The sequence below is a fragment of the Natator depressus genome, chromosome 17 (assembly GCF_965152275.1).
Source record: "Natator depressus isolate rNatDep1 chromosome 17, rNatDep2.hap1, whole genome shotgun sequence".
Taxonomy (NCBI): domain Eukaryota; kingdom Metazoa; phylum Chordata; order Testudines; family Cheloniidae; genus Natator; species Natator depressus.
This window is the reverse complement of record NC_134250.1, coordinates 20,303,458-20,328,223: the sequence shown is the minus strand read 5'-3', so window position 1 is coordinate 20,328,223 and position 24,766 is coordinate 20,303,458. Positions and strand designations below refer to the sequence as shown.

General features: G+C 46.6%; 1 protein-coding gene across 1 annotated transcript in view; it reads right to left on the bottom strand.

Moving 5' to 3' along the window:
- Positions 1-2,415: 2,415 nt before the first annotated feature.
- Positions 2,416-24,766, bottom strand: part of RFFL (ring finger and FYVE like domain containing E3 ubiquitin protein ligase) — a 54,050-nt gene continuing 31,699 nt past the window's right edge. Inside the window, exons 3-7 of the mRNA XM_074975021.1 lie at positions 10,943-11,347; positions 8,383-8,466; positions 7,736-7,943; positions 6,035-6,058; positions 2,416-5,665 (exon numbers count right to left, since the gene is read on the bottom strand). Coding sequence (XP_074831122.1) covers positions 5,475-5,665; positions 6,035-6,058; positions 7,736-7,943; positions 8,383-8,466; positions 10,943-11,347 — 912 coding nt within the window. The 3' untranslated portion in view covers positions 2,416-5,474. The remainder of the gene's footprint in view (positions 5,666-6,034; positions 6,059-7,735; positions 7,944-8,382; positions 8,467-10,942; positions 11,348-24,766) is intronic.

Here is a 24,766-nt window from a genome sequence, read left to right as displayed (position 1 = left end):
CAAACAAAGGAAGGCTAGTCTAAACACTCTGCCATTTATACTGCTTGGTATTTTCTCCTCCGTTTTATTTTAAGACTGTTGTTGGCTAACCTGTTTTAACAATCAGAGCTATAGGCTAGCATCCAGAAACAGTTTAGACAGTGTTTCATTTTAAAACTGGGCCAAATAAACTTCCAGTAAGGGTTTGTGTCCCCAAGATATTCTTTTGTCACAACCAGGCTGCTGGGATCAACGGTTAGTGAAGAGCTAATTCTGTGCAGTGTCTCCTAGAATTTATCCATTATAAAGCCAGAAGGAATCACTACGACCATATAACAGAGCATAGGACTTCCCTGAATTAATGTTGTTAGGAAAAAAAAAAATCTAGTCTTAAAGTGGCCAGCAGTGGAGAATCCACCACAGCCTTGGGTAAGTTGTTCCAGTGGTTAATTGCCCTCACTGTAAACATTTGTGCCTCATTTCCAGTCTGAATGTGTCTAACCTCAGGTTCCAGGGATTGGAATCTCGCTATATTTTTGTCTGCTAGATTGAAGAGCCGTTTCTCATGTAGGTACTTACAGATTGTGATCAAGTCATCCCTTAAGAGAAGATTCAGCTAAACGGACTCCAGGATCCCTATCATATCCGGGATGTTTTCCAGTCTTTTCCCATTCTCATGGCTCTTCTCTAAACCCCCCTCCAATTTTTCAACCTCCTTGAATTGTGGCCACCGGACTATTCCAGTAGTAGTTGGTTACATCAGTGCCATGGAGAAGTAATCTGATCTCTTGGCTGCTGTGCACATTTCATGGAGTGAAACTTGGGAGCTGAGTTATTTGCAGGTTTTGCCATCTAAATATACTGCAGACTATTCCATGACACTAAACTTTATGAATAGACAGCTCATGTATGGCCTGGGGATGGGACTCAGATAGAAAATAGGGTTGCAGAGAAATAGATGGATATTTAATGGGGGTTTGATAACTTGGAAAGTAAAAAATCATAGATTTTGGAGTCCAAGTGCTTTATTAGAAAGTTACTCTTGTGATTGTCCTAGTGTGTTACAAGCAAGGCTGGCTCAGAACAGCCAAACCTGTAGCTGCTGGGTCAGGTTCAAGTGATAGCATGATGCTCATGCTCCCAGTGCCATGGCGTGTGAAGCAGCAGCTGCATCTTCTCCCCTGCTCCACCTTGGAGAACATGAAGCCTCCCTACTCTCCCCTCAACCTCTAGCTCCTGTAATGTAGAGCAGTGAATGTACCATGTGGTTTCTCCATCATTGCAGGGTAATGAGGTCTTTAGTCCAGGGAAGGCCACTCAGCACCCAAGGTTTGGGCTGGACTGTTTCACTCATGGCAGCACTTAAATAAGGTATTATAAGGAAAATTGTATTTGTCTCACTGATGATTTTCCTAGGCTTATTATAAAGGAAACGGTGGAAGCATGTAGATGCAGTGGGATGCTCGCTCTACCCCACTCATTTTATAACAGCTTGCTTCTCAAGGCAATGCCTCTAACTTAAGGACTGTTCCATTCTAGCATGAACCGAAGATCTCTGGCTTGTTGGCATCTAGGAATATTTCTCTAATCCACACTTGGATTATTTGTTTCTACCTCAAGTGAGGCAGTGTTCAGAGTTTTGTCTGAAGTATCATTCCATTGTATGTGGACTGTAACCTAATTGCCTCTCAAAAGGTCATTTTAGAGATGGTCTAATGGATCTGATTGTCAGGTGGGATGAGCTATGCCCCTCAGCTAAGGTACATAAAGCAATTTGATAAACTTAAGCCAAAACACGCTCAGGAATTCTAAGGAAACACACTGCGTTCTTCCTTTTCCAACAGGCTTCTTGGAATCAATTTAGTAAGCTGCTCAAAAGGATTTCAGACATTCGTTGGTGAGGCCTATTGATGTAGGTTTTTATTTTAATTTTCTTGCTCACTTCAAGCTTTAGGATGTAGTTTAACTTTGCATGTTGGTTACAAGTTGCTTTGCAGCGGTTGTGTTGGCTCTTGTCAGTATTTACACACACCTGCATTAAACACATAATATGAAAATGGCAAAAGGCTGCTCACCCTCAAGTCCTGTTGACTTCAATGGCAGTTGACTACTTTGCTATAACTAGGTTAAAGAATTCTACTGTTGAGAATTGAGCTTTCTCCATCTTTTCTTCCTGAGACTTTTGAGAAAGAATAGCTGCAGGTTGGGTCAGGGGAGCTTGGTGATGAATTTACATTATATTCAGGTTCATATACTACACAGCATAGGGGTATTTTGTTTCATGCTTATCCTTATCTTTTAAACTTCAAAAGCAGCAGTAAGTCAAACATCTCTGCTAAGCCCTCTGCTGCTCCCAAAAAGAGAAACTCAGAAAATATCAATAGTTGGATAAATCAAATTTTCACTTTATTATAAAATTATAAAGCAGAACTCTGTACCAAAACTAGTCTATTTACTAGGATTTAAAGAATTTAATAGAATCTATTTCAAGTAGAACATTAACTTTCAAAATATTTGAACAAATGTGTACAATGTACATAAAGCACTTGACTATTTTCATATATTAGTTCAGATCAGTATATTCCTTTGGATTATGAACCAGTTTCCTCTGGCTTAAAAGTTTCACTTAAAAATAAATTCATCAGTCACCCCTACAGCAAAGAATCAATTTTTGCAATGGGAAAACTATTCACTATCAAACTAGGAAGGCAAATTGCAAGCTTGAGGTGGGTGTGTACATCTTGTTCTTAAAATCATCCCTGCAGAAACTGATCTGCACTAGGGCCTTTCTACTGTAGAATACAGGCAGAAGAACCTTAGAGACCAGAAGCTAAGTAAACTTACTGAATAGGGCAAGTGTCTTCCTCCACCTAAGCCCCTCCGGCTTGAGGTTATTGCTGAACATGATAATGCATTATTTTTCACAGTGAATTTGCTAGATCAGGGGTTCATAAGTTTAGGCCACATATAGAGGTTGATGTAAACACCCTCTTCCCATTCATGATTGAACAGCTCAACAGTAACTTCAGCCATTACTTGTATGGGAAGAGTATTTAACATAATACAATTTAGCTGCTGGCAAAATGTGTGTCAGTACCCCTCTGTTTAGGAAAGTCTGGGCTCAGCCTTGAGCCAGAGATTATAAAAACAGGTCAAACTGTCCAGAAGTAGCAGCTCTTACCATGAAATGAAGAGAGAAGGGGCAAGACGCAGATCCATGAAACAAGGCAAGGCTCCTGTCCTTCCTCTACAGGAACTGCCACCAATAAAAGTAAAGGCCTTCTCTAACAGACAGGTGCTACAGATCACAGGGCAGAGGTCCCTTCCTTTAAATATCTATCCATGAATGATACTTATGAGCTACCAGGAATGGTTTACTCTCTTCCACAAGAAAGACACCCCCCCCCCCCCACACACACACACACACTAGGCATTTCTTGCAGCAGAGGCATTGTTATTTGCAGCACAGTTAAATAGTTGCTAAGATTACCAGCTGTTACCACAAGTGTGCCTAGATACATCCATAGAAGCTGCTTCTTTACAGACATCTCTAGTGGTGCAGAGCCTAGGAATGGCCACTCTCATTCAAGTGGACAAATACAATTTTTGTATAGAGATGCTGCTCCTGGCCCCATACCATACCATGCATGCACCCACACATTCATTCTGAACACCCCTGCACTTACTCTGATAATGTAAGAAGAACTCAAAGTTACAGTTCATCATGTAAGGCCTACAACTGTGTGTGAAAAACAATTGGAAACAACTGTTAAGCCTTAAATGGGTCCAGGAGCCATTTGGCATAAGATAAGACACCAGTGTAACCCTAATTTAGCTGAAAAATCTTATTTAACGCATAATAGGATGATTTTGAAATTGAATATTTTTCTGGCAGTTCAGAATGGAGTATTTCCAGGATACCTTGTAAGATCACTTTTTTTTTTTAATACCCCATAGAGGGGAAAAAACAATGCAGTAGGTCCACTGGGACTTTCTAAACCACAGATGTCATGAACAGCTTTTGATTGATGTCCCAAGTCTACCTTGCAGAATTCTCTCTAAGGGTGAAGCTGTAGCCTCATCCCCATAAAAGGAAAATGGAGAAGTTATCTTGTGCTCTTCAGCAAACTGTCTTTGCATATTTGGCAACACATCAGGACTCTGGAACAGTGAATTGGTAAACAGGCAGAAAAAGGAAGGCCAGGGTCTGATCATCACTATCCTCAAATCATAAGACAAATCAGCAGACAGCAAGAAATGAAAATACACAACCCAGCTGTAGAGGTTCACAGTGGAAAAAGTCCTCCAAACTTCCCAGTCTCTCTCTGACAGCTTCATCTCTAGGCCTTAGGAGATCGTTATAAGAATACACTGCTGAGAGCTTCATGATTGAAATGTCTCACCAATCCCTTTTAGGAGCATAGGCAGTCCTAGACCAAAATCTCACTACTCTGCCCATAGTGGATTTTTCCACTAGTGTTCAAACATTGTAGGGGACTAGGGCCTCAGGGTCCCAACTCGTTAGTCACTGGAGGAGGTTGACTCTCAGCCAGTTCAGGTATACAGGGATTTCTTGCGTACCCTGCAGGTGACACACCATCCTGTGGTGTTATAACAAAGAACCACCAAGTAAAGGCAAATTGTAGGCGGGAGGAAGACAAGCTGCCTATGCTGGGTAAGCTTCAAGAGGAGGCCCTATGCCCTAAGCCACTTCACTGCCTCTTGTCTTTCAAAGGGGAAGAATGCATCTTTAACAGTATGAAGTCTTGTCTCCTTTCCATACTAAGGTGTAGCAATAGTGAATGTTTCACCGTGATCTTACAGGGCTTGGCTTCGAAATAAATTCTGAATATGAAAAAGCTAAAGGCCACAGAGGACAAAAGTTCAGCCTGGCCTGCAAGCCTAAGGAACTAGAGATTAAAATAAAGTTACATGTTTTTTTTTTTAAAAAGCAAAGCCTAGGGAGGGGGAACCAGCCCAATAAGATTTTGTTCCCTGAAAATAAAAATACCAGTGGATGTGTGACCTGGAACAGAGCAAATTAAAGAGGGAACCGGAATGGGAGAATTCAGTAGCAGCAAAACAAAAGCAAATGTCGTGCCAAAACCTCAGTCCACCTTATTTATTACTGTGGAGGAAATAAGCCTCAGAAGCTGGGGTCAGTTTTGGAAAGCCAAGTGATTATTTATCCCCCCTCATCAGTTGATCAAGCTAGCCCAGAATGCAAGCTGTTAATTATTTCCATCTCTGCTGCTGACAGTGGGCTCCTGGAGTCTAGGTACTGCAGGGTAAAGCACTGTGGTGTGAAGGGCACAGCCAGTCAATGGCTTCAATCAGAACAATTCCCCAAGCTTTCCCCTTTGCTCATCTCGCCTGTGAACTTCAGGTTTCTTGTGAGGTCCTGCGTGCCAGTCTCTGACCTACCTGTAGAGGTTTTTGACCATCTCTAACAGCGGATGAGGCTTTAAGGCAACACTGGTCTTCCTCATGCTCACTCAGGACTTAAACACATGGACAGCTCTTATCACATACTGCCTGCATATGGGACACTCACTCATACGCTTTCCACACTTGGTGCAGGTGACCATGTGGCCACATTCTAACAGGACACAGTCGATGGGTGAGTCCATGCAGATTTTGCAGAGATTCTCTTCAGTGCTAGGGAGCCCTGCACTGCCTGAGGAAACTGAAGACAAAAGGGGTTATACGTATTAGATTTAAGGAAACGATATCATGGCGTTAGGACAGGATGTTCAGTGTTATCCAATACACATATATTAATAGTGGCTTCAGTGTCAAATATCAAATTATGTATAATTATGTGAGACTAAAGTTCAGAAGCGCCATCTTTTCACAACAGTGTACTAAGCACTTGTAAACAGTCCTGCTCCTGGCCCTGCATTGATACCGATGTGGGACTATTTACCTGATCATCTGGGATGGAGGAGCTGAAAATTTATGCCTAGAACAAACACTCCCCTATATGAGCACACAAGAGCAACAACTAGTCCTGAGAATCTTTGTGGTGAGATCGTTGAACAAACAAATTACTTACCATTTTGATCATCCGTGTCGGAAACTGCAATATAAAAAGAGAGGAGAAAAGCTGCATTATGTAGGACGACGACTATGGGTAGGCTAATAGATTGTCTACTTCAAGTACAGTTAATTTAAGACCTTACAAAGCAAAATAACTATCTTAAATTATTTCTTTATCTTATAAAAAGACATCACTTGAACTCCAATTTTGTGGTTTTACACAATTTCTCTAAAAGTTTTCCTCACTATGTTCTGGTACAAAAGATCCTCACAGGAGGCAAACTGAGTGACTATATGCAAAGTGTTTGGCTAAAGCACAAAGTAAACAAAATGCAGGAAGAAAAGTCTTCTGTTCCTTCCTTTAGTTATAATCTTACTTTAAAGATAGTATGTTACAAATTTCAGAGAGAGGTTTGATTTAAGTTGATATTCCCCTGTAAATGATGATCAAAAATAAATACAGCTCTAAACCTGAAAATTAAAGATTCTGTTCTTAAAATGATTCTCAACAATTGGCATAGTGGGTTTCCATGTTTATCTCCTCTCAGATTCCGTAACAAATAGCCTCAGTTTACAAATAAAGAAACGTTTTTTTCTAACTACTAGCCCTGAAACTCAACCTGAGTTTTGAGAGTTAAAATGGGTTCTTTCCTTGTTGCAAGTCACCCCCAGGAACAAAGCATCTGCAGAGCTAACAAAGCCCTCAGTGAGACCTATATAACAACTATCTTCCAATTGCCCCTCAGTAATAACCTGTGGAAACTGCTGGCCACAGGTATGCATGGATGCATCTTGTTGGAACTTAACAGTTCTGGTGATGATGCACAAGAATTAAGCGGGTTTCAGACTAGCAGCCGTGTTAGTCTGTATTTGCAAAAAGAAAAGGAGGACTTTTGGCACCTTAGAGACTAACAAATGTATTTGAGCATAAGCTTTCGTAAGCTACAGCTCACTTCATCTGAATGCATCCGATGAAGTGAGCTGTAGCTCACGAAAGCTTATGCTCAAATACATTTGTTAGTCTCTAAGGTGCCAAAAGTCCTCCTTTTTTTTAAGAATTAGGTGGTAGCTCAAATCTTCCACAGCTCTGTTGGCTCTGGCAGGAAGAACACATTTTGTCACTAGAGTCAATCACTCTCACTCTCAATACACAATGGAGCAGTCGCCTTCCTGAGTTGAACCACACTAACAAAGCTTTTATGTGGGTAAACACACGCAGTGGTAAACCATAGGCTTGGCAGGTTAGATTATTGGTAAATATGGATAAACAGGTTTCACAGTACAAGCAAACTGATGAAAAAATATTTCCATCAATAATCAAAATGTACAAATAAGCAAAGTAAGATAGGGCTGCTTTAGAACTTAAGAGTTTGATTTAAGGATATTTACTTTGTATCTTTTGACATGTGAGGTTGACAATTAGTGTTACCTCACCCACCTTGTCTCTCTAAGCCTAACCATAGTTTACCAGCATTCACTCTGACACACTCTTGCCTTGTTTATTTAGTCCTTGATGCCTCTCACTTGCTCTCCCAACTCTCACTTGCAAAGGGCAGAGGCAGAAACTTTTGGAGGAGCCATTCGAGAAGAGGGAGGGAAGAAAAAGGAGACCATAGCCCCTTCTCCCTCTGACTTGCTGCTTGCTTCTGCTGATGCCAAAGCGAAGAGTTGAGAAAGACAGTTAGCCTGGCAAACTGATACAGTTCCTCCTCCTTACCCAGATGCTGAATGTCCTTCTCTTTATAAAGACGGGTCACTCTCTCCATCAGCTCCCACTTCTCACAGCAGCCTTTATAGTTGACAAAGTTGCGAGCCAGGATTTCCTTCAGCTGTCGCACAGAGAGTGCATCAATGTCTCCGACACTCGTTAGGTCAGAAAGAGAGGCCCTCCGTCCCTGTACCAGGTTATCCTCCGAGTCAACAGACTGAAATGGAACAAAGACAGACTAACATTTGACCTCACAATGTGATGACAGAATTCAAAGCAGCTTTTCGTAGGTTTACTAGCAGGAACTCATCCATGGAGGTGAATGATCTTTCATCCCTCCAGTTACGAGGAACACAAGGGCCTTCTAGGAGGGAGATAAAAGCACCTCCTCCTATTATAAAGTTACATTATAATGTCCTCCACTATGGAGGATACGTGTGTTAAAGTGACACCAGATTCTCTGCATATATGGTCGTCCTGCCATTCTCCACGTACAGAAAAGTGTCTTCTGGTGGCTGTACTCCGAACTGTTATTCTGCTACTCTGTGCAGTACCCGCGGTAGGGGCAATTCTGCACTAGCTGGGTGTTGGATGAAATAATCCTTATAAGAACCCTTCCTATTACTATGGTCTGATTTTAGGGGACACACACAAACCTGTGTCTCCTCCTCTGTTGGTGCTTCTGCTGCATTCTCAATTTCTGTCATATCGTCTTGGCTTGGAGGCACATGCCCATTTGCCTAGAAGATGAAATAAATCTTTCACCAGCAGTGAATCTCCCTGCATATCCAAAGTGGAAATGGGCTTGAGCACAGAGCATGCACTACATACGGTGGAATTAGGAAAGTCATTACAAGACAAAACAGAGCCACGTTAGCAGAAAGTAAGTTTCCTATACTACATTCCTGACACTTAAACAAGTAAAACTCAATTTGAAACTTTAGTGTTACATTTGGCCCTTTCAGGTCCCACCTTATTATATATTGAGCCCTGTTAGAATACTTGATGATGTACAATATACCCCCACATGTTGTTCTCACGGGGCTTACGAGTCTGGACTGGGAGGAGACAGATGGTATAGAGACTCAAAATGGCGTTGCACAAAGCCACCTGATTACCATGATGTGAAACCTTGACACTGCTCTACAATCCTTCATTGTGAGGTGGCATCCATGTGTGATGTCATTGACAGCACAATCACTAGAATATGTCAAGAATTTGTGCTGTGTTGCTCATTGAGAGACCACTTGATGGCGCTCTTCAAGGTTGCTCAGATCAGTTACTCAATGACCATTAGGGCACGGTGCTCTCTACACATTGTTGCTGGGTCTGGGGTGTTGTGTTGGAGATGTTAAGTGAGGGATTAGTTGCCTCTCTCCTCCAGCTCCCACACCTCAAACTGCTCTGGAGATTACGGCTTCCCTAGAGTGGACAGGTAGGGGTGAGAAGCTGCAATGGGGACAGGACAATGGCAGCTGGAGAGGGAGGGCAGGAGTTCTGAACACTGGACTGGGTGAAAGGAACAGACCTGTAATCCCAGTTCCTATTGATTCCCCATCTGTGGCTTTGGGCATGGTATTTATCCTCTCCACCTCAGTTTGCCTTTTAGTAAAAATGGAGAGAATGTTCCCCTACTACTTAGGGTAACTGTGATTAGTTAATATCTGTAAAACTCTAGGAAAATGAAAAGCATTTTAAGAGCTGATATTACTGAGAATTCCCACAAGGTGACCAGATGAAACCAGGAGTCAAGCCAGGAGCTGAAATTTGCTGGAGAAAAAAAAACTTAGAACTCATAGGTGAACACAGGTATTTCCAAACATGAGCTACCGCGATGGCAGTAAGAAGCCCTTCTAACTCCACACGTGAAAGATGTCCTCAAGAATAACTGCATTTTTAAACAAGATACCATGCCTCATGATACACCTATAGAGAAACTAAGCTGCACACTTTCTGAGATGGCCCCGGGATAATTAAGCCCGCCAGGAAGGCCCAGAGTAGATGTTAAACATTAAAGATTTGTCTAAACATACAGTTCACAGGAAGCTGGGGTGTAAATCCACCTCGCACTAGTACACTAAGTATCTGCATGGACCCTGCTGCCATGCCCTCAAAGTTCCACAGTGCACCTGGATCTATCCCACTTTGAAACGGGAGTAGATTAAAGCACAGTAGGGAACTTCTAGTGTGCGGCAGGCTAATGTGAGGTAGATTTACACCCCAGCTTGCTCTGAACTTAGTGTTTGTATAGACAAGCCCTAAGGAAACATTCCACAGCAGTCAGTAGAAAGCCTAACAACAAAGCAAGGCAATATAAATAATCAGATGACTAATTTCCTCTAAAAGAATTCAGCTGGACCGTTTCTGGCAATCTCTGTGCCAGGACTAATAACTTTTGGCCTCAGTCAAAGCATTTCTGCAGACCCAAATCAGTAGATGATCAGACTCCAGGAGCCCCCTCAACCATCCTCCTCCCCCACTGTTTCAACTCCAATATCACTTTGAAATTTTGGAGGCCTCCTGGCACAAGAAATAAGGAAATACAGAATGAGGATATAACATTTTAACAGCTGCTTGTAGTTGGCAGTATGATATCAACATCCTGGCTAGAAAAGGAAGTAAAATATGCTTTAGCATCAGTATAGATATTAAATATCCATATAACTTATTAGTCACAGGAGTATCCAGTGCTCATGTAAGGGTGCAAAACAAAGCAATGATCAGACTGCCTTAAAACAGTGACTGAAGTACCCAGTATATCCAAACAAGATCCAAAAATAAGGTTGAAAGTCCAAAAAAAAAAAAATTAAATTCCATTAATGCAGGAAGGACAAATGCCACAACTGACAAACAGCAACAATGAAACTCACAAGTTAGAACAATTCAGAAACTAAAGGAATTCATTCTGCAGCAAAATGTCTGAGGTCCTTACTCAAACACTGTAATCAGTGGGTGTTTGCCTAAGCAAGGACCTCAGGATTTGACCCCCTGGACTTAGCTTTACTATGAACAAGGGGACAGCCATGTGTAATACACAGCTGAAGCACTGTCGTTTGTGGTAAATAGAAGCCCTGCAGTCTCATGGCACTGATCTTTAATCAAGGAAGATATGTGCAGAATTTTGATGGCAAAAATACAGGCAGCATCTCAATAATTAATCTGACAACGAGAGGGAATAAGTACACTAAAGGTGCTTCTAACTGGAGACTGGTGTACCTGTTGAGGTTCCTGAGTTATTGGACTCAAGATGGAGTCTGCAGACACTGGAGAGGCATCATGTGAGGTAGAAGGTACTGTGCTGGTCTCTGGCAGAATCACAAAGCTTTGCTGTCCAGATGTGCCAGAATTTAACGGCGGGATTCGTATTCTATCCTCCTGGGTGATTACAGGCTGTTGCCCAAGAATCAGAAACACCAGGTCTTCCTTTTCACGGCACAACTCTGTGGAAACCTCATGAAGTGCCAGATAGTCTCGTAGATCCTTCACCTTCATCTTTATCAACTCCTCCCGCTGAAACGCTGTGGCTTGGAACCGCTGACAGAGATGGCAGAGAAGGGGACTGCTTTCAAGCTGGCTTGAACAGGAAGTGCAAAAATTCTTTTTACAGTCAAAGCAGATGTGCTGCTCAAAACAGAAGAGGGGGAGAGAAAAGACACCAAGCCACAAAGGTTTAGCGTGATTATCGAAGAACAGTATTGGGGTTAAAACAACATGCAAGCTGGAGATAATATAAATTGAAGCCCATGTCCTAGATCAGTGGTTTTCAAACTGCAGGTCGTGACCCAGTACTGGGTTGCAGAATGTAAGACACTGGGTCCCAGTGGCTCTGGTCAGCACCACCGACCGGGCCATTAAAAGTCCCGTTGGCGGTGCTGCCCAGCTAAGGCAGGCTAGTCCCGACCTGTTGCAACAGCACCCTATGCCCCGGAAGCAGCCAGCAGCAGGTCCGGCTCCTTGCGGGGGGGGAGGCGCGACTGGGCTCCGCACGCTGCCCCCGCCCCGAGCACCAGCTGCACACTTCCATTGGCCAGGAATCAGCCAATGGGAGCTGGGGGGGGGGGGGCAGTGCCTGCGGGCGACAGCTGCACAGAGCCACTTGCGTGTTTCTGTCTAGGAGCCGGACCTGCTGCTGGCCACTTCGGGGGAGCAGCATGGTCCATAGTGCCAGGACAGGCAGGAAGCCTGCTTTAGCACCCCCCCGCTGCGCTGCTGACCGGGAGCCGCTCAAAGTAAGCCTGTGCTCCCACCTCTGAGCCCCCCCAAGCCCGGAGCCCCCTCCTGCACCCCAAACCCCTCATCCCCAGCTCCGCTGAAATCAACCGTTTTCTTCAACTGGGCCACCAGAAAAAAAGTTTGAAAACCACTGTCCTAGATAAATCAAACCTTATTTATGAAAGATATGTCAAGCACACAATGTGTGCTGTTGACTGAAAGAAAATTAACAAACATTTCTGACATGTGTCTGGATTCAACACACAGTTCTTATAAAAGAAATTAGATAAATTCTGTTACACAAATCACAAAAATGTTTTTAAACAATAATGAATTCCAACACTGCAACGGTTTTCAATGGTTTATTCTGAACCCATCTGCCCAGCTAAATCACAGATGGAATACAACAGATCTATCTATTGTGATACAGCATGGCCAGAGGGCAGCAGGAGAGTGTCAGAAGGGAGCCTTATTCCCTGTAGAGGGAAGAAAGTTTGCTATAGATTAATTAAAGCACCTGAAGCCAGTCATCTGAGCTGCTTCAATCAGACAAGGGAAGGAGTTGAAGCAGAGTGGATTGCTGCTGGAGCAGGGAGCAGTTTGGAGGAGTTGAAGCAGAGTGGATTGCTGCTGGAGCAGGGAGCAGTTTGGAGGAGTTGAAGCAGAGTGGATTGGTGCTGGAGCAGGGAGCAGTTTGGAGGAGTTGAAGCAGAGTGGATTGGTGCTGGAGCAGAGAGCAGTCTGGAGGGAAGCAGAGGAGAATTTGGAGAAGTGCTGAGGTGGGCTAAGACGACCAAGACCTAGGTAAAGGGACACCTGGTTTGTGCAGAGGGAGGGCAGGAAGCCCCACAGGCTGAAGGGCAGGAGAGGGAAGTAGCCCAGGGGAAGGAATCGCTAGTTCTAGTGGTTTACCACTATCCCGAGGGCCCCTGGGCTGGGACCTGGAGTAGAGGTCGGGCCCGGGTCCCTCCCTCTCCACTCCCCTTCTCTAGGACACTAGTGGAGCAGTTAATACCCCAGTTCAGGGGTGAGAAACGGTGCCCTGAACCCCCCCAAGAAGAGAAAGCGCGAGACCCATCGAAGTAGTGCCGGCAATTTTCCACACTATCCTATAAGGGAACAGACTTTCCGAAGTAAATCAGATGTGTGTGCTGGTTTAAAAATGTAAACAGTAGCATGCATAAATTATCTGCTGGGGGAGGCCTCTGCCATGAGGAAAAGGAAACAAGAACAAGTTTTACAACAATGGCCAGTTTTTCAAAATAATTCAGCTTCTATTTTCCAAAATAAGTAGCCAGGTTTTCAAAGGAGCCCAGCACACTGGCAACAAGGTAAGTTCTTCAGAACCTGGCCTTCAACGTCACAATGACAGTGGCTGGGTGCTAAGTATTTTGGAACATCTGAGCTCTTCTGAGAGCCCGGCCGCTTCAGGCATCAAAACCAATTTTAATGTTTAAGTTCTGTTTGTTCATATCTAAGTTTTTCTACTACCCTCAGCACCCTGGGCACAGGGGCTTGATTTTCAGAGGTTCTGAACACTCACAGCTCCTGCTGACAGCTGGAACTCTGTTCAGCATTTCTGAAAGTCAGGTGAGAGCACTCACAATAGGATCATCATTAGGACAGTCACTTGAGTCCTTCTTCTCTCCTGTTTTTTGGGGTTTTTGTTTTTTTGTTTTTTTGATGCATGGATGGATTCAGTGCTAGTAAAAGGTGCCAGGTCAGCCGTACTTGGGATACTTCCCCTCTACAAAACAGGTACAGCGTATGCAGTAATGTACAAACTTTAGGTCCCCTCCTAAGTCTGGCAGTTTGCCTTAACCTCGAGAGTGACCACCTCTAGGGTGTGACTCAGCAAGCTGATTCAGTACTTTGCCCTTCTCTTGAGACTGCCAGTTATGAAGGAGATTTTTGTGTCAGGATCAGTTCTCCATTGACAGTTGGACTGAGACCAAACTTTGGTGGCCTATGCGACAGATCAGCCATTAGATCATTTTCTATCACTACAAACCTGAACTGGATTTGTATTCTATTACTAATCCCCCTGATTCCCACATCCATTTAGTCACTGGCTTTCTTCCTTTAGAATTCACCATAAATTTGCACTCCCGTCCAGACTCTTTAGCGCTATGCAGTAAGTAAGGCTAAGATTTTGTCACGTCACAGACAGGTCACGGGCAATAAAGAAAAATTCACGGAAGCCGTTACCTGTCCGTGAGTTTTACTAAAAATATCTGTGACAAAATGGGGATCTGTGGGTTCCCATACAGCCTGCAGTGGAGCAGCTGTACGTGTGGCTAGGCGCTCCAGGGTCCCCCACCACAGGCGGGATATCAGAGCTCAAGGGGCCCCCATTACCCACAGCTCCAAGGGCCCACGGCGGCCAGGAGCTGCTGGGTTCCCCCACCTCCCGGGAGCTGCAGGTTGCCCCCACCACCTGTGGCAGCCACGAGCTGCCCCTGCCACCCACAGCTCCAGGGTCCTATGGCAGCCGCGAGCTGCCCCCATCACCCACCGCTCCGGGGGGCCTACAGCAGCTCCATGGGCGCCTGCCGTTAGCCAGGAGCTCAGGGCTTCCACTGCGGCCTGCAGCGGCCAGGAGCTGCAGGGTTCCCTGCTGCCTGCCGGGGCCAGGAGCTGTGGGGTTCCCCTACCACTTGTGGTGGCTTGGAGCTCCAGGGGCCCTGCCACTTACCCCGCAGCGCCCTGCCCTTCGCGGACAATGGGGGACTCTGCGGCTCCTAAGTGCTGCAGGCTGCAATCATGGAGGTCACTGGAAGTCTCAGAGTCCATGACTTCCGCACCCTCTGTGACTAAATCGTAGCCTTAGCAATAAGGAATCAGAACTTGGGCTTGAAAGCAAGAGATAGAAACTCTTGAACCAAACTCTTTTTTGTTTTATGAATTACTTATGGTGAATGAGAAAATCTTCAACTCCACTGTGCGTAAAGTTCAAAGAAAGCAGATTTATAGATTCATGCCTCTGAGTCAGCTGTTTTAGAACAGGAATTCAGGGTGTGGTTTTTGAGCTTGATCTGTTCGGATGTTTTCTTCTCATGGATAATGCCTTGAGAGGTATGACTACTATACCTCTTAAATAAGCTCCCTCTCAACCTAGATCACTGCTCCCCCATTTTACCCTACTGAAGTTTAAATATCCAGCTGAATCCCTGGCCAGTGACATCTGTGGGACTTCTGCTGGTGTTCTGGAACTTCATAAAAGACCTGTTAATGGGGCTCGATGGAAAGATGCAAAACCTCCTCCCATAAACATTTCTAGATCAGAATCATCTCCACCCCTTTATGCCTATCCTAAGGTTATCACATATTCAGTACAGATTGTAAATCGGGTCTCAAGATTCCTAGTCACCAAAGCACACAATCTGTCTCAGGAGAAGAACACTCCTATGCAGGACAAAAGTAATTCAAGTCCATTAAACTACAAGATGAGTTGCTGGCAGGAAGGTCTGTCTCTGCATACTGTCCAGCTTCACCAGTTCCCCCACCACCACTTGTTAATATAAAATATTACTGTTGGTCTGATTTGTTGGACACTGGACTCCTGAAGGGATCTAGTCAATGTAACACTGTTCAGTGCAAAGATGGGGAGTGTTGTCTGTGCACCATCTAGACTAGTCGAGCAAACAATCCCTATTTTAACAACCTACAGTGAGGGTGCTCATCACAGGGGCATCTGGATACATTACACAAATAATAATGGAGAACATCTATTGTGGCCAATACTTTCCCTCTTCCAGTTAGCCATCAGAGAAGATGAGAGGGGAGATACAATGCTTTAGTTTAGAAGCATCTGGTAGTCGTATCTGAAAAGATTGAGTTTTTCACCACACTCAAAACCTGGCAGACTGGCTCTGAAGGAACAGTAGAGGGACCTCATTCCACAGCTGAGGACCCTTCGCCTAGAATGTCCCTGCATTTAACACTCCAGAGCACAGAGGTGTTCAGATACCACAGTGGCATAGTACAAGAGATACATCATCTAATTGATCTCAGCAAGGGATCAGCAGCAATAACCCTGTCACAGTTCAGAGCAACAACCTGTATTCCCCCTCCATGGTCCCTCAAGCCCACCTGCTCTAGGCTCCCAGTTCCTCAATCATCACCTCTCCTGAGAGAGGTGAGTGTCCACCCTCCCTCCCAACCAAGGTTTTTCAGGACTGCACAGTTACGTACCTACACTGATTTCCCCAGCAAATCAGACTGCCTACAACAGGCCAGGGTGCTTTGCTTTCTCTCTGAAGGCTATGAACAGCTGTAATTGACAACAGTTACAAGCTACCACACAGCTCTTTCTAAGCAAGTGTGTTTATTTTTAAGATGAAAGCATTAGAGAAAATATATTAAAAATAATAAAATAACCTATACGCATCCTAAAAAGCTAAGCAGCGATCAGCCCTCAACTCCAACAAGGTCTCTGGTAAGGAGTCAGTCCTTCAAACCCAACAAAGGGTTTATTCCTTTGGTTACAAGTTCATAACAGCCTTAGCTCAGAACCAGAACAACCAGTCTTCCCTTTATACAGCTTGCGCCTTTGATCTCGGCCTCATGTAACAGACGATCAGCAGACAAAGGCCCACTTCGCAGGGCGTAGCTTCAAAAGGCTGCATTTTTGCATAACTGGCAGTGGAGAATTTGCATTCACCTCTCTGTAGATACTTCCCAGGAAATTCGTTTCACGTTTATTGTCTCAAAAGTCCATTCTTGTCTGACATATATTGTTTAATATAGTCCTTTGATCATCCAGGCCTTACATCACATCTCCCTACAGAAGTTACATATAGTCTCAGCCCAGAATAATACATAACCTTTGCATTTAATACAATGGACTCCAAATATATTTAAATGTAATTCTATGTTTTTTTCAAGGCTATTGCAGGGAATTGCCATATCTGTCACAAATGCCTCACCTAATTTTGTAATATTTTAATCAAAACACTGCCTAGAACTTAATCTTTGACAGCACGCTCTAAATTGTGAAAGGTTCAGTTTGCACTAACAACTAGGGTTCCGTTCCAGAGATTATAGAATTTCTGTTCAATTCACTTGGCACATCATTTTGTTTGAGATAAAATTGAGTCAATGCCAACATTCAAGATTTAACTAGAGCTATTGTTTTATATCTTACATCTGAGCTTGCCAGGAGCTTTTTCAGTAAGTATTCTTCAGAGAAATTGGCCTTCCTGAAAATGTCAGCCAGTGGCTGAGACACATAAACCTTTCTCAGGGGGCGGAAGAGGAGGCAGCAAGGAGAACTTGACCTTGCCCCAGAAGAATGCCTGGCCTACCTTGCTTCCAGCAGGAAAAAAAATAAAATCAGCGAAGCCTGACTTAAATTAATGGTCATCCTGTGAAACAGAAAGCCAGGATCAGAAGTTAGCTTGGAGAATAAGGAAGACAAGATTGCTTTCACTACCAAGAACAATTGAACGTCCTTTAAAGATGCTTCAATGATTATATAAAGGCATCTTATTAGATACAAAGAAAATGTCCATACTTGCCTCATTGCAACCGTCTTCACTGTTCTCTGCCCTGATCCATTTAACAATGTATCAGGACTGATATATATGTGGTAAGGGGGTTGAATACCCTGAAAAAATATATTTCTTGAGAGGTCAACGTTCTGTTGAATCTCACTTTTAACAAACTCATTTATCTGTATGGCCTCCAATTTGAAAGGACTTCGCTTTCATATTCATTATGTTTTACATATAAGTGGCTTGATTTAAATATTAACTGGGTATCACAGTTCAAAGTAACTGCTTCAGCCATCCTAGGATAGGATACAGAGTTCTTCTTCGAGTGCTTGCTCATATCGATTCCAATGAGATGTGTGCGTGCCACGTGCACAGCTGTCGGAGAATTTTTACCCTAGCAACACCCGGTAGGTCGACTTTGTAGCCCCCTGGAGTGGCGCCTTCATGGCGCTTGATATATACCCCAGCCGACCCAGCGCCTCCTCCGTTCCTTCTTACCACCCGTGATGGCCGTTGGAACTGTGGAGTTCGGCTTTGCTGGTCTCCACTCTCCCTAGCACTTACAGTTTCTAGTTATAATAGTTCATAGTTTATAATAGTTCATAGTTATACTTGTAGTTAGTTAGGATTAGTGGATTGGGGGGGTTTCCCCTCCTCCCCGATTTTCAGGATTCAAGCCCTGCAGTTTCTGCTTTAAGCCCATGCCAGTGGGCGACCCATACGACTCGTGCCTGAAGTGTCTGGGGGAGTCTCATCAAGCAGACAAGTGCAGGATCTGCAAGGGTTTTCGTCCCCGGACCAAGGAGGAGCGGGACTTTCATCTCAAACAGCCCTCAACCTCCTGCGGCGCACCAAGATCCGGCACCGAGCACCTCAGTGCCCAGCGCCCCAGCAGGAGCGGCACCACGGTTGGACTGTGACTGAGACCCGCAACACCGATGCTCCCCGGCACCGCAGCCGACATCATCGGCCCGGCACCACTCCCACTCTCCTGGCAAGAAGTGGCCCCAGAAACCAGCAAAGGCTGGCCCACCGACACAGAGGCCAGCCCCCTTGGAACCGCCTCTGGAGGCACGTCCCGCAGGGGAATGTCGAGGGGCACAGTCTACGGCCTCAGCACCGTTGACTCCGGCCCTCGGAGGAGAGCCGTTAAGTCCGGTAACCCTGGGCTCCCCAGTACGCAGCGTGGTCAAGGTCCAGTTGCCATCCACCCCGGATACCTTTGCAACTGCAAGGGACCTTATTGCCACGATAGCATCGGCATCCCCATAGCCTCATGCCAAGGCACCGGTACTGCACGTGTGGCACCGTCCCGAGGCAAGCTGGCCCTGATCCACCCATCGGCACCGTCGGTCGAGCCACGGCACTGATCTCGTTCTCTGCATCGTTCCCGCTCACAGTCCCGGCACCACTCTGCCCACTGGTTGCCGTCAAGGAGCAGATGCCGGACCCGACGCTGCTCCCAATGCCGCTCATCGTCTAGAGCCAGGTCCAGATCCAGGCACCGTTCCAGATGCCGGCACCGTTCACTTCACCCCGTTGGCGCGACCCCATGCAGATCCACTCGGCACCACCGTGGCCTTCCTGTTCCATTTCCCATTCTTCGGGATCGGAGGCAGGGTCGCGCTTCTCGGACTGCCGCCATTTGGACCATAGCCACCTGGAGTCGGGGGCTGGGCATTGGCAGGCACAAGAGCAGGGTCCTGCTCAAGGGTCCACCCAATGGCTGTTCTGGACACACTGGGAGTACCATCAAGTACAGGGTGCTCTGTCTGGGGCTTCTCGCTCAGCCCCGTCTGAGCCACGAGTGCCAGAGGCTACTGCCACTCAGCCCCCGCCCCGGGAGGCATGGAGACCATGGTGGCTCCTCTTCCCGCTGCAGGACCTCCAACAGCAGTTCCTGCTCCGGGCCCTGAGGTCACTGGCACAGGACAGCTGGGCCCAGCTCCGCAAGAGGCCCTAGATGACCCTCTCCCCCCCCCCCCCCCCCGTATCCTCCTCCTCCTCACCCGACGAGGTGGTGGCAGGCACTACAGTCTCGGGTCCCCCTCCTATAGACTTCCGTGCCCACCAAGACCTCTTGCATAGGGTGGTGCGGAACATAAACTTGCAAGCGGAGGAGGTGGTAGAGGTGGAGGACCTGGTGGTGGATATTCTCTCAGCAGAAGCTCCATCAAGGGTAGCCCTACCCTTATTCGGACTATCCAATCCACCACCAGAACAATCTGGCAAACACCTGCATCCATCCCACCGACTGCTAAGGGAGTGGAGCGCAAATACTTTGTCCCCTCAAAGGGGTACAATTATTTGTTCACCCACCCACAGCCTTGTTTGCTAGTGGTAGCATCAGTGAACGAGAAAGAATGGCAAGGCCAGCAGGCCCCAGCTCTCAAATCAAAGGACGCCAGGCACCTTGATCTGTTTGGGCACAAAGTTTATTCTGCGGGGGGTCTTCAGCTCAGGATCGCTAATCAGCAGGCTGAGCCATTACAATTTTAACTCCTGGAACTCTATGCTGAAATTTAAGGAGTTAGTACCTCCTGAGTCCAGAGAAGAGTTTGGGGCCTTGGTCAACGAGGGCAAAATAGTGGCACGGACCTTGTTGCAGGCCTTGCTGGATGCTCCAGATTCTGCCACACGCACTTTGTCCTCAGGGATAGCGATGAGGCATATCTCCTGGGTGCAAGCTTCCTACCTGCCACCGGAGCTTCAGCAAACACTGCAGGACCTCCCCTTTGATGGAGAGGGCCTGTTTTCGGACAAAACCAATTCCAGGCTACAAACCCTTAAGGACTCAAGGGCAATAATGAAGTCCCTGGGCATGCACACACCGGCTACCCAGCGGAAACCCTTCAAACCCCAGCAGCCACAACAATAACGCTCCAACTCCCTCCTCGACCGAGGCAGGATTTGTATAGGAGACAGGGGTGTAATGGCAGGAGGAAGCCCTCCAACCCCCAGTTTGGGCAAGGCCAGGGCCAGTCCGAACCATCCTCAGGCTCAAAACAGGCCTTTTGAAGGGACGCTCAAGAACGATATACCAGACCTCATTCAGGATCCTACCCCACCCTTCTTGAATCGTTTATCCCATTTCCACCGTGCCTGGGCCCGCATACTCACAGACCGCTGGGTCCTCCACATGGTGGAAGCGGGATGCTCTCTCCAATTTTGTTCCTCCCCACCCTCCTTCCCTGTCCCTCTTCAGGGACCCTTCTCACGAGCAACTCCTTATTCAGAAGGTTCAGATGCTCCTCGCTAAGGGGGCGATCGAGGAGGTCCCGAGGGAGCTAAGGGGCAGGGTGTTTTACTCCCATTATTTCCTAATCCCCAAGGCAAAGGGAGGGCTTCGACCCATTCTGGACCTGCGCAGACTCAACAAGTTCTTGGTAAAGCTGAAGTTCTGCATGGTCTCCTTGGGCACCATCATACCTTCCCTGGATCCTGGAGACTGGTACGCCGCCCTCGACATGAAAGACGCGTATTTCCACATAGCGATTCATCCGGCGCACAGACACTTCCTCCACTTTGTGGTCAACCGCGAACATCATCAGTTCACAACCCTTCCCTTTGGTCTCCTTCATCGGCAGCAGGTGCAGGTATACCCTTACCTCGACGACTGGCTTATCCGTGGGAGCACCAGAGAACAGGTGCACTCCCACCTCTGCTTGGTTACAGACACATTTCGTCGGTTAGGCCTCTCGTCGCAAAATCAACACTAGAACTGACCCAGAGAATAGAATTCATCAGAGCGGTTCTAGACTCCGTGCAGACACGAGCCCTCCTGCCAGATGCTCGTTTCCAGGCCATTGTGGCCCTCGTCCGGAGCCTTCAGAGCTTCCCAACCTCGTTGGCAAGAACATGCTTGAGTCTTCTCGGCCACATGGCTTCCTGCACATATGTAACCAGGCACACCAGACTTCGACTCCGCCCATTACAGGCCTGGCTGGTATCAATCTATCGTGCAGGTTGGGACACCGTCCCAGAGCGGGTCCTGACCTCCCTCCTCTGGTGGCTAGATCCCCAGGCGGTATGTGAAGGAGTTCCTTTTCACAGCCCGCAGCCCTCCTTATCCCTTGTCACGGATGTGTCAGCCCTGGGATGGGGCACCCACCTCGAGGACATTCAGACACAGGGACTATGGCCCTGGTCCGCACTCTCCCTTCATATCAACGTCCCGGAGCTGATGGCGGTGCGCCTTGCCTGTCAAGCCTTCTTGGAACGGCTGCAGGATCGTTGTGTGGTGGTCCTCACAGACAACACCACAGCCATGTTCTACATCAACAAGCAAGGGGGGGCCCACTCCTCCCCCCTCTGTCAGGAGGCCGTTCAACTGTGGGAATTCTGTATAGCCCACTCCATTCACCTGGTGGCGTCCTTTCTACCTGGGCTCCAGAACACGCTGGCGGACCACCTGAGCAGGTCCTTCCACTCCCATGAGTGGTCACTCCACCCCAATGTCATCCACCCAATCTTCCGAAGGTGCGGATTTCCCCAGGACAAAGTGTTCGCCTCCCACAGCAATTGGAAATGCCTAGCGTTCTGCTCCCTCCAGGGCCACTCCCCAGGCTCTTTCACAGACGCCTTCCTACTCCCATGGACGAGCCGATTGTTTTACGCCTTTCCCCCATTCCCCCTTGTGCACAGGGTCCTGCTCAAGGTTCGCAGGGACAGGGCGCGAGTGATTCTGGAGGCTCCGGCGTGGCCAAGGAAGCACTGGTACACTGTGCTGTTGGAGCTCCCTGTGGACGCTCCAGTCCCATTGCCGCCTCTTCCCGACCTGATTACTCTGGATCACGGTCACCTCTGCCATCCCGACCTGTGATCTCTCCACCTCATGGCATGGATGCTGCGTGGCTGAACCCTTCAGAACGTCTCTGTTCAGAACCTGTACAGCAAGTACTGATGGGCAGCAGGAAGCCCTCCACTCAGGCCACGTATACGGCTAAGTGGAAGCAGTTTTCATGCTGGTGCACTCAGCGCAACACGCCCCCTCTCCAGGTGTCCGTGCCTCTCATTTTGGAGTATCTCCTGGACCCAAAGCAGCAGGGCCTGGCAGCATCGTCTGTCAGAGTTCACCTTGCGGCCATCTCGGCTTTTCACCCGGGTGCGAATGGCCGCTCGGTCTTCGCCAATCCCATGGTTGGCACATTCCTCAAGGGCCTGGACCATCTCTTTCCACAAGTTTGACAGCCAGTCCCCATATGGGACCTTAATCTGGTCCTCTCCAGACTCATGGGGCCCCCGTTTGAGCCGCTGGCCACCTGCTCCCTCCTCTACCTCTTCCGGAAAATGGCTTTCCTGGTTGCTATCACGTCGGCGCAGCATGTTTCCAAGCTGAGAGCCCTTACCTCGGAACAATCTTACACAATCTTCCATAAAGATAAGGTACAGCTTCGGCCTCACCCGGCCTTTCTTCCCCTTTCTTCCCCAGGTTGTATCGGCCTTCCATATCAGCCAGGACATTTTTCTTCCGGTTTTTTATCCAAAACCGCACGCCAGTCACCAGGAACAGCAGCTGCACTCTCTCAATGTTAGTAGGGCCCTTGCTTTCTACACTGAGCATTCAAAGCCGTTCCAGAACACGACCCAGCTCTTCGTTGCAGTGGCGGACCAGATGAAAGGCCTCCCAGTCTCCTTTCAGTGGATCTCTTCGTGGACCATGTCCTTCATCCACGCTTGCTACGATCTGACCGGCATACCAACCCCACCCCTCACTGCTCACTCCACAAGGGCCCAGGCTTCAGCAGCAGCATTCCTGGCCCAGGTGCCAATCCAGGAGATCTGCAGAGCCACGACTTGGTCCTCAGTACACACTTTTGCTTCGCACTATGCCATCATCCAGCACGCCAGAGATGACGCAGCGTTTGGTAGAGCAGTCCTACAATCCACATTGCTTCAATCCGACCCCACTGCCTAGGTAAGGCTTGGGAGTCACCTAATTGGAATGGATATGAGCAAGCACTGGAAGAAGAAAAAACAGTTACTCACCTTTGTAACTGTTGTTCTCTGAGATGTGTTGCTCATATCCATTCCAAACCCGCCCCCCCTTCCCCTCTGTCGGAGTAGCCGGCAAGAATCAACTGAGGGGGCGCTGGGTCAGCTGGGGTATATATCAAGCGCTATGAAGGCGCCACTCCAGGGGGCTCCACAGCCAACCCACTGGGTGTTGCTAGGGTAAAATATTCTCCGACGGCCGTGCACACGGTGCGCACACACCTAATTGGAATGGATACGAGCAACACATCTTGAAGAACAACAGTTACAAAGGTGAGTAACCGGTTTTTTTCTGTGATCCTGTTGCAGCAGAATCAGATTCTAATATATCCTTTAATTCATTTCCCTGATGGTGGCCTGAAGTCGTATCACCTTAGACTGGACAACATTAATGACATCTTGGTAAACAAATGAGTAAAATATTATCTTCATGACACTACATACGCTTGTTGGTTTTATTTAGAAGCACAAATCTGAATAAATTATGGAGCAAGTGAGTAGTCCAAAGTCTCACTGTAGAGAATAAGTAACTCAAGAAGTGTGAATCAGTAAACAATTCTACCTTCAGTGAACTGGCCACCAACTCTGTGGGATGCTATTGATGACTCAAGTAGTAAGCCATCAATTTCAGGATGGATTCTATTAAAATACACATTTAAAAAAATCAGGGTTCCATTGTTCGTGGATTAGATTTTTGCAAAGAGATAAAGTCTTTATTACCACCAATAATGTACCACCCTTGGAACTATGGCTGCCTATCTCATTCAGATCTTTCACTGTGCTGACAAAAATTACCTATTCCTCACCTTTTATTCCCTGTTGTGGAAAAGAGTCAAAGTTTGATTCTCAATAATTCTTTTGCCATGTATTCTGTAGAGAGAGATGCTCTCTTACTGGGGACATATTTAGAGGATGCCTAGTGCAGTGATATATAGTACAATACACAGATAAACTGCCTACTTTCAGAACAGAGTTCTGAGTACACATATATGCCTGAACCCTGCTTACAAAAAAAATTTATTTCCAAAATTTTAATCCTTAGAATAGTTTCTTAAGCAATGTAAGATTCTCATAATATAAAAATACCAAAAACAGACATATCCATGTTGTCTCTATGGGCAGACAGGTAAAGCAGCTTTATCAAGAGTTATCTTCTCCCAGACACGTGAGCATCCAAACGTGGCTAAAAATGCAAAGTCAAATTCGATGAATTTCCCAGTCCAAAATTTCCAATGCCTGAAAAGGGGTAAAGCCAAAACAAATATGACTCCTTAGCAGTTGCCGAGTTGATTGTAGGTTTTATAGCTCTTTTTGAAGACTATGTCATGAAGCAGTACCT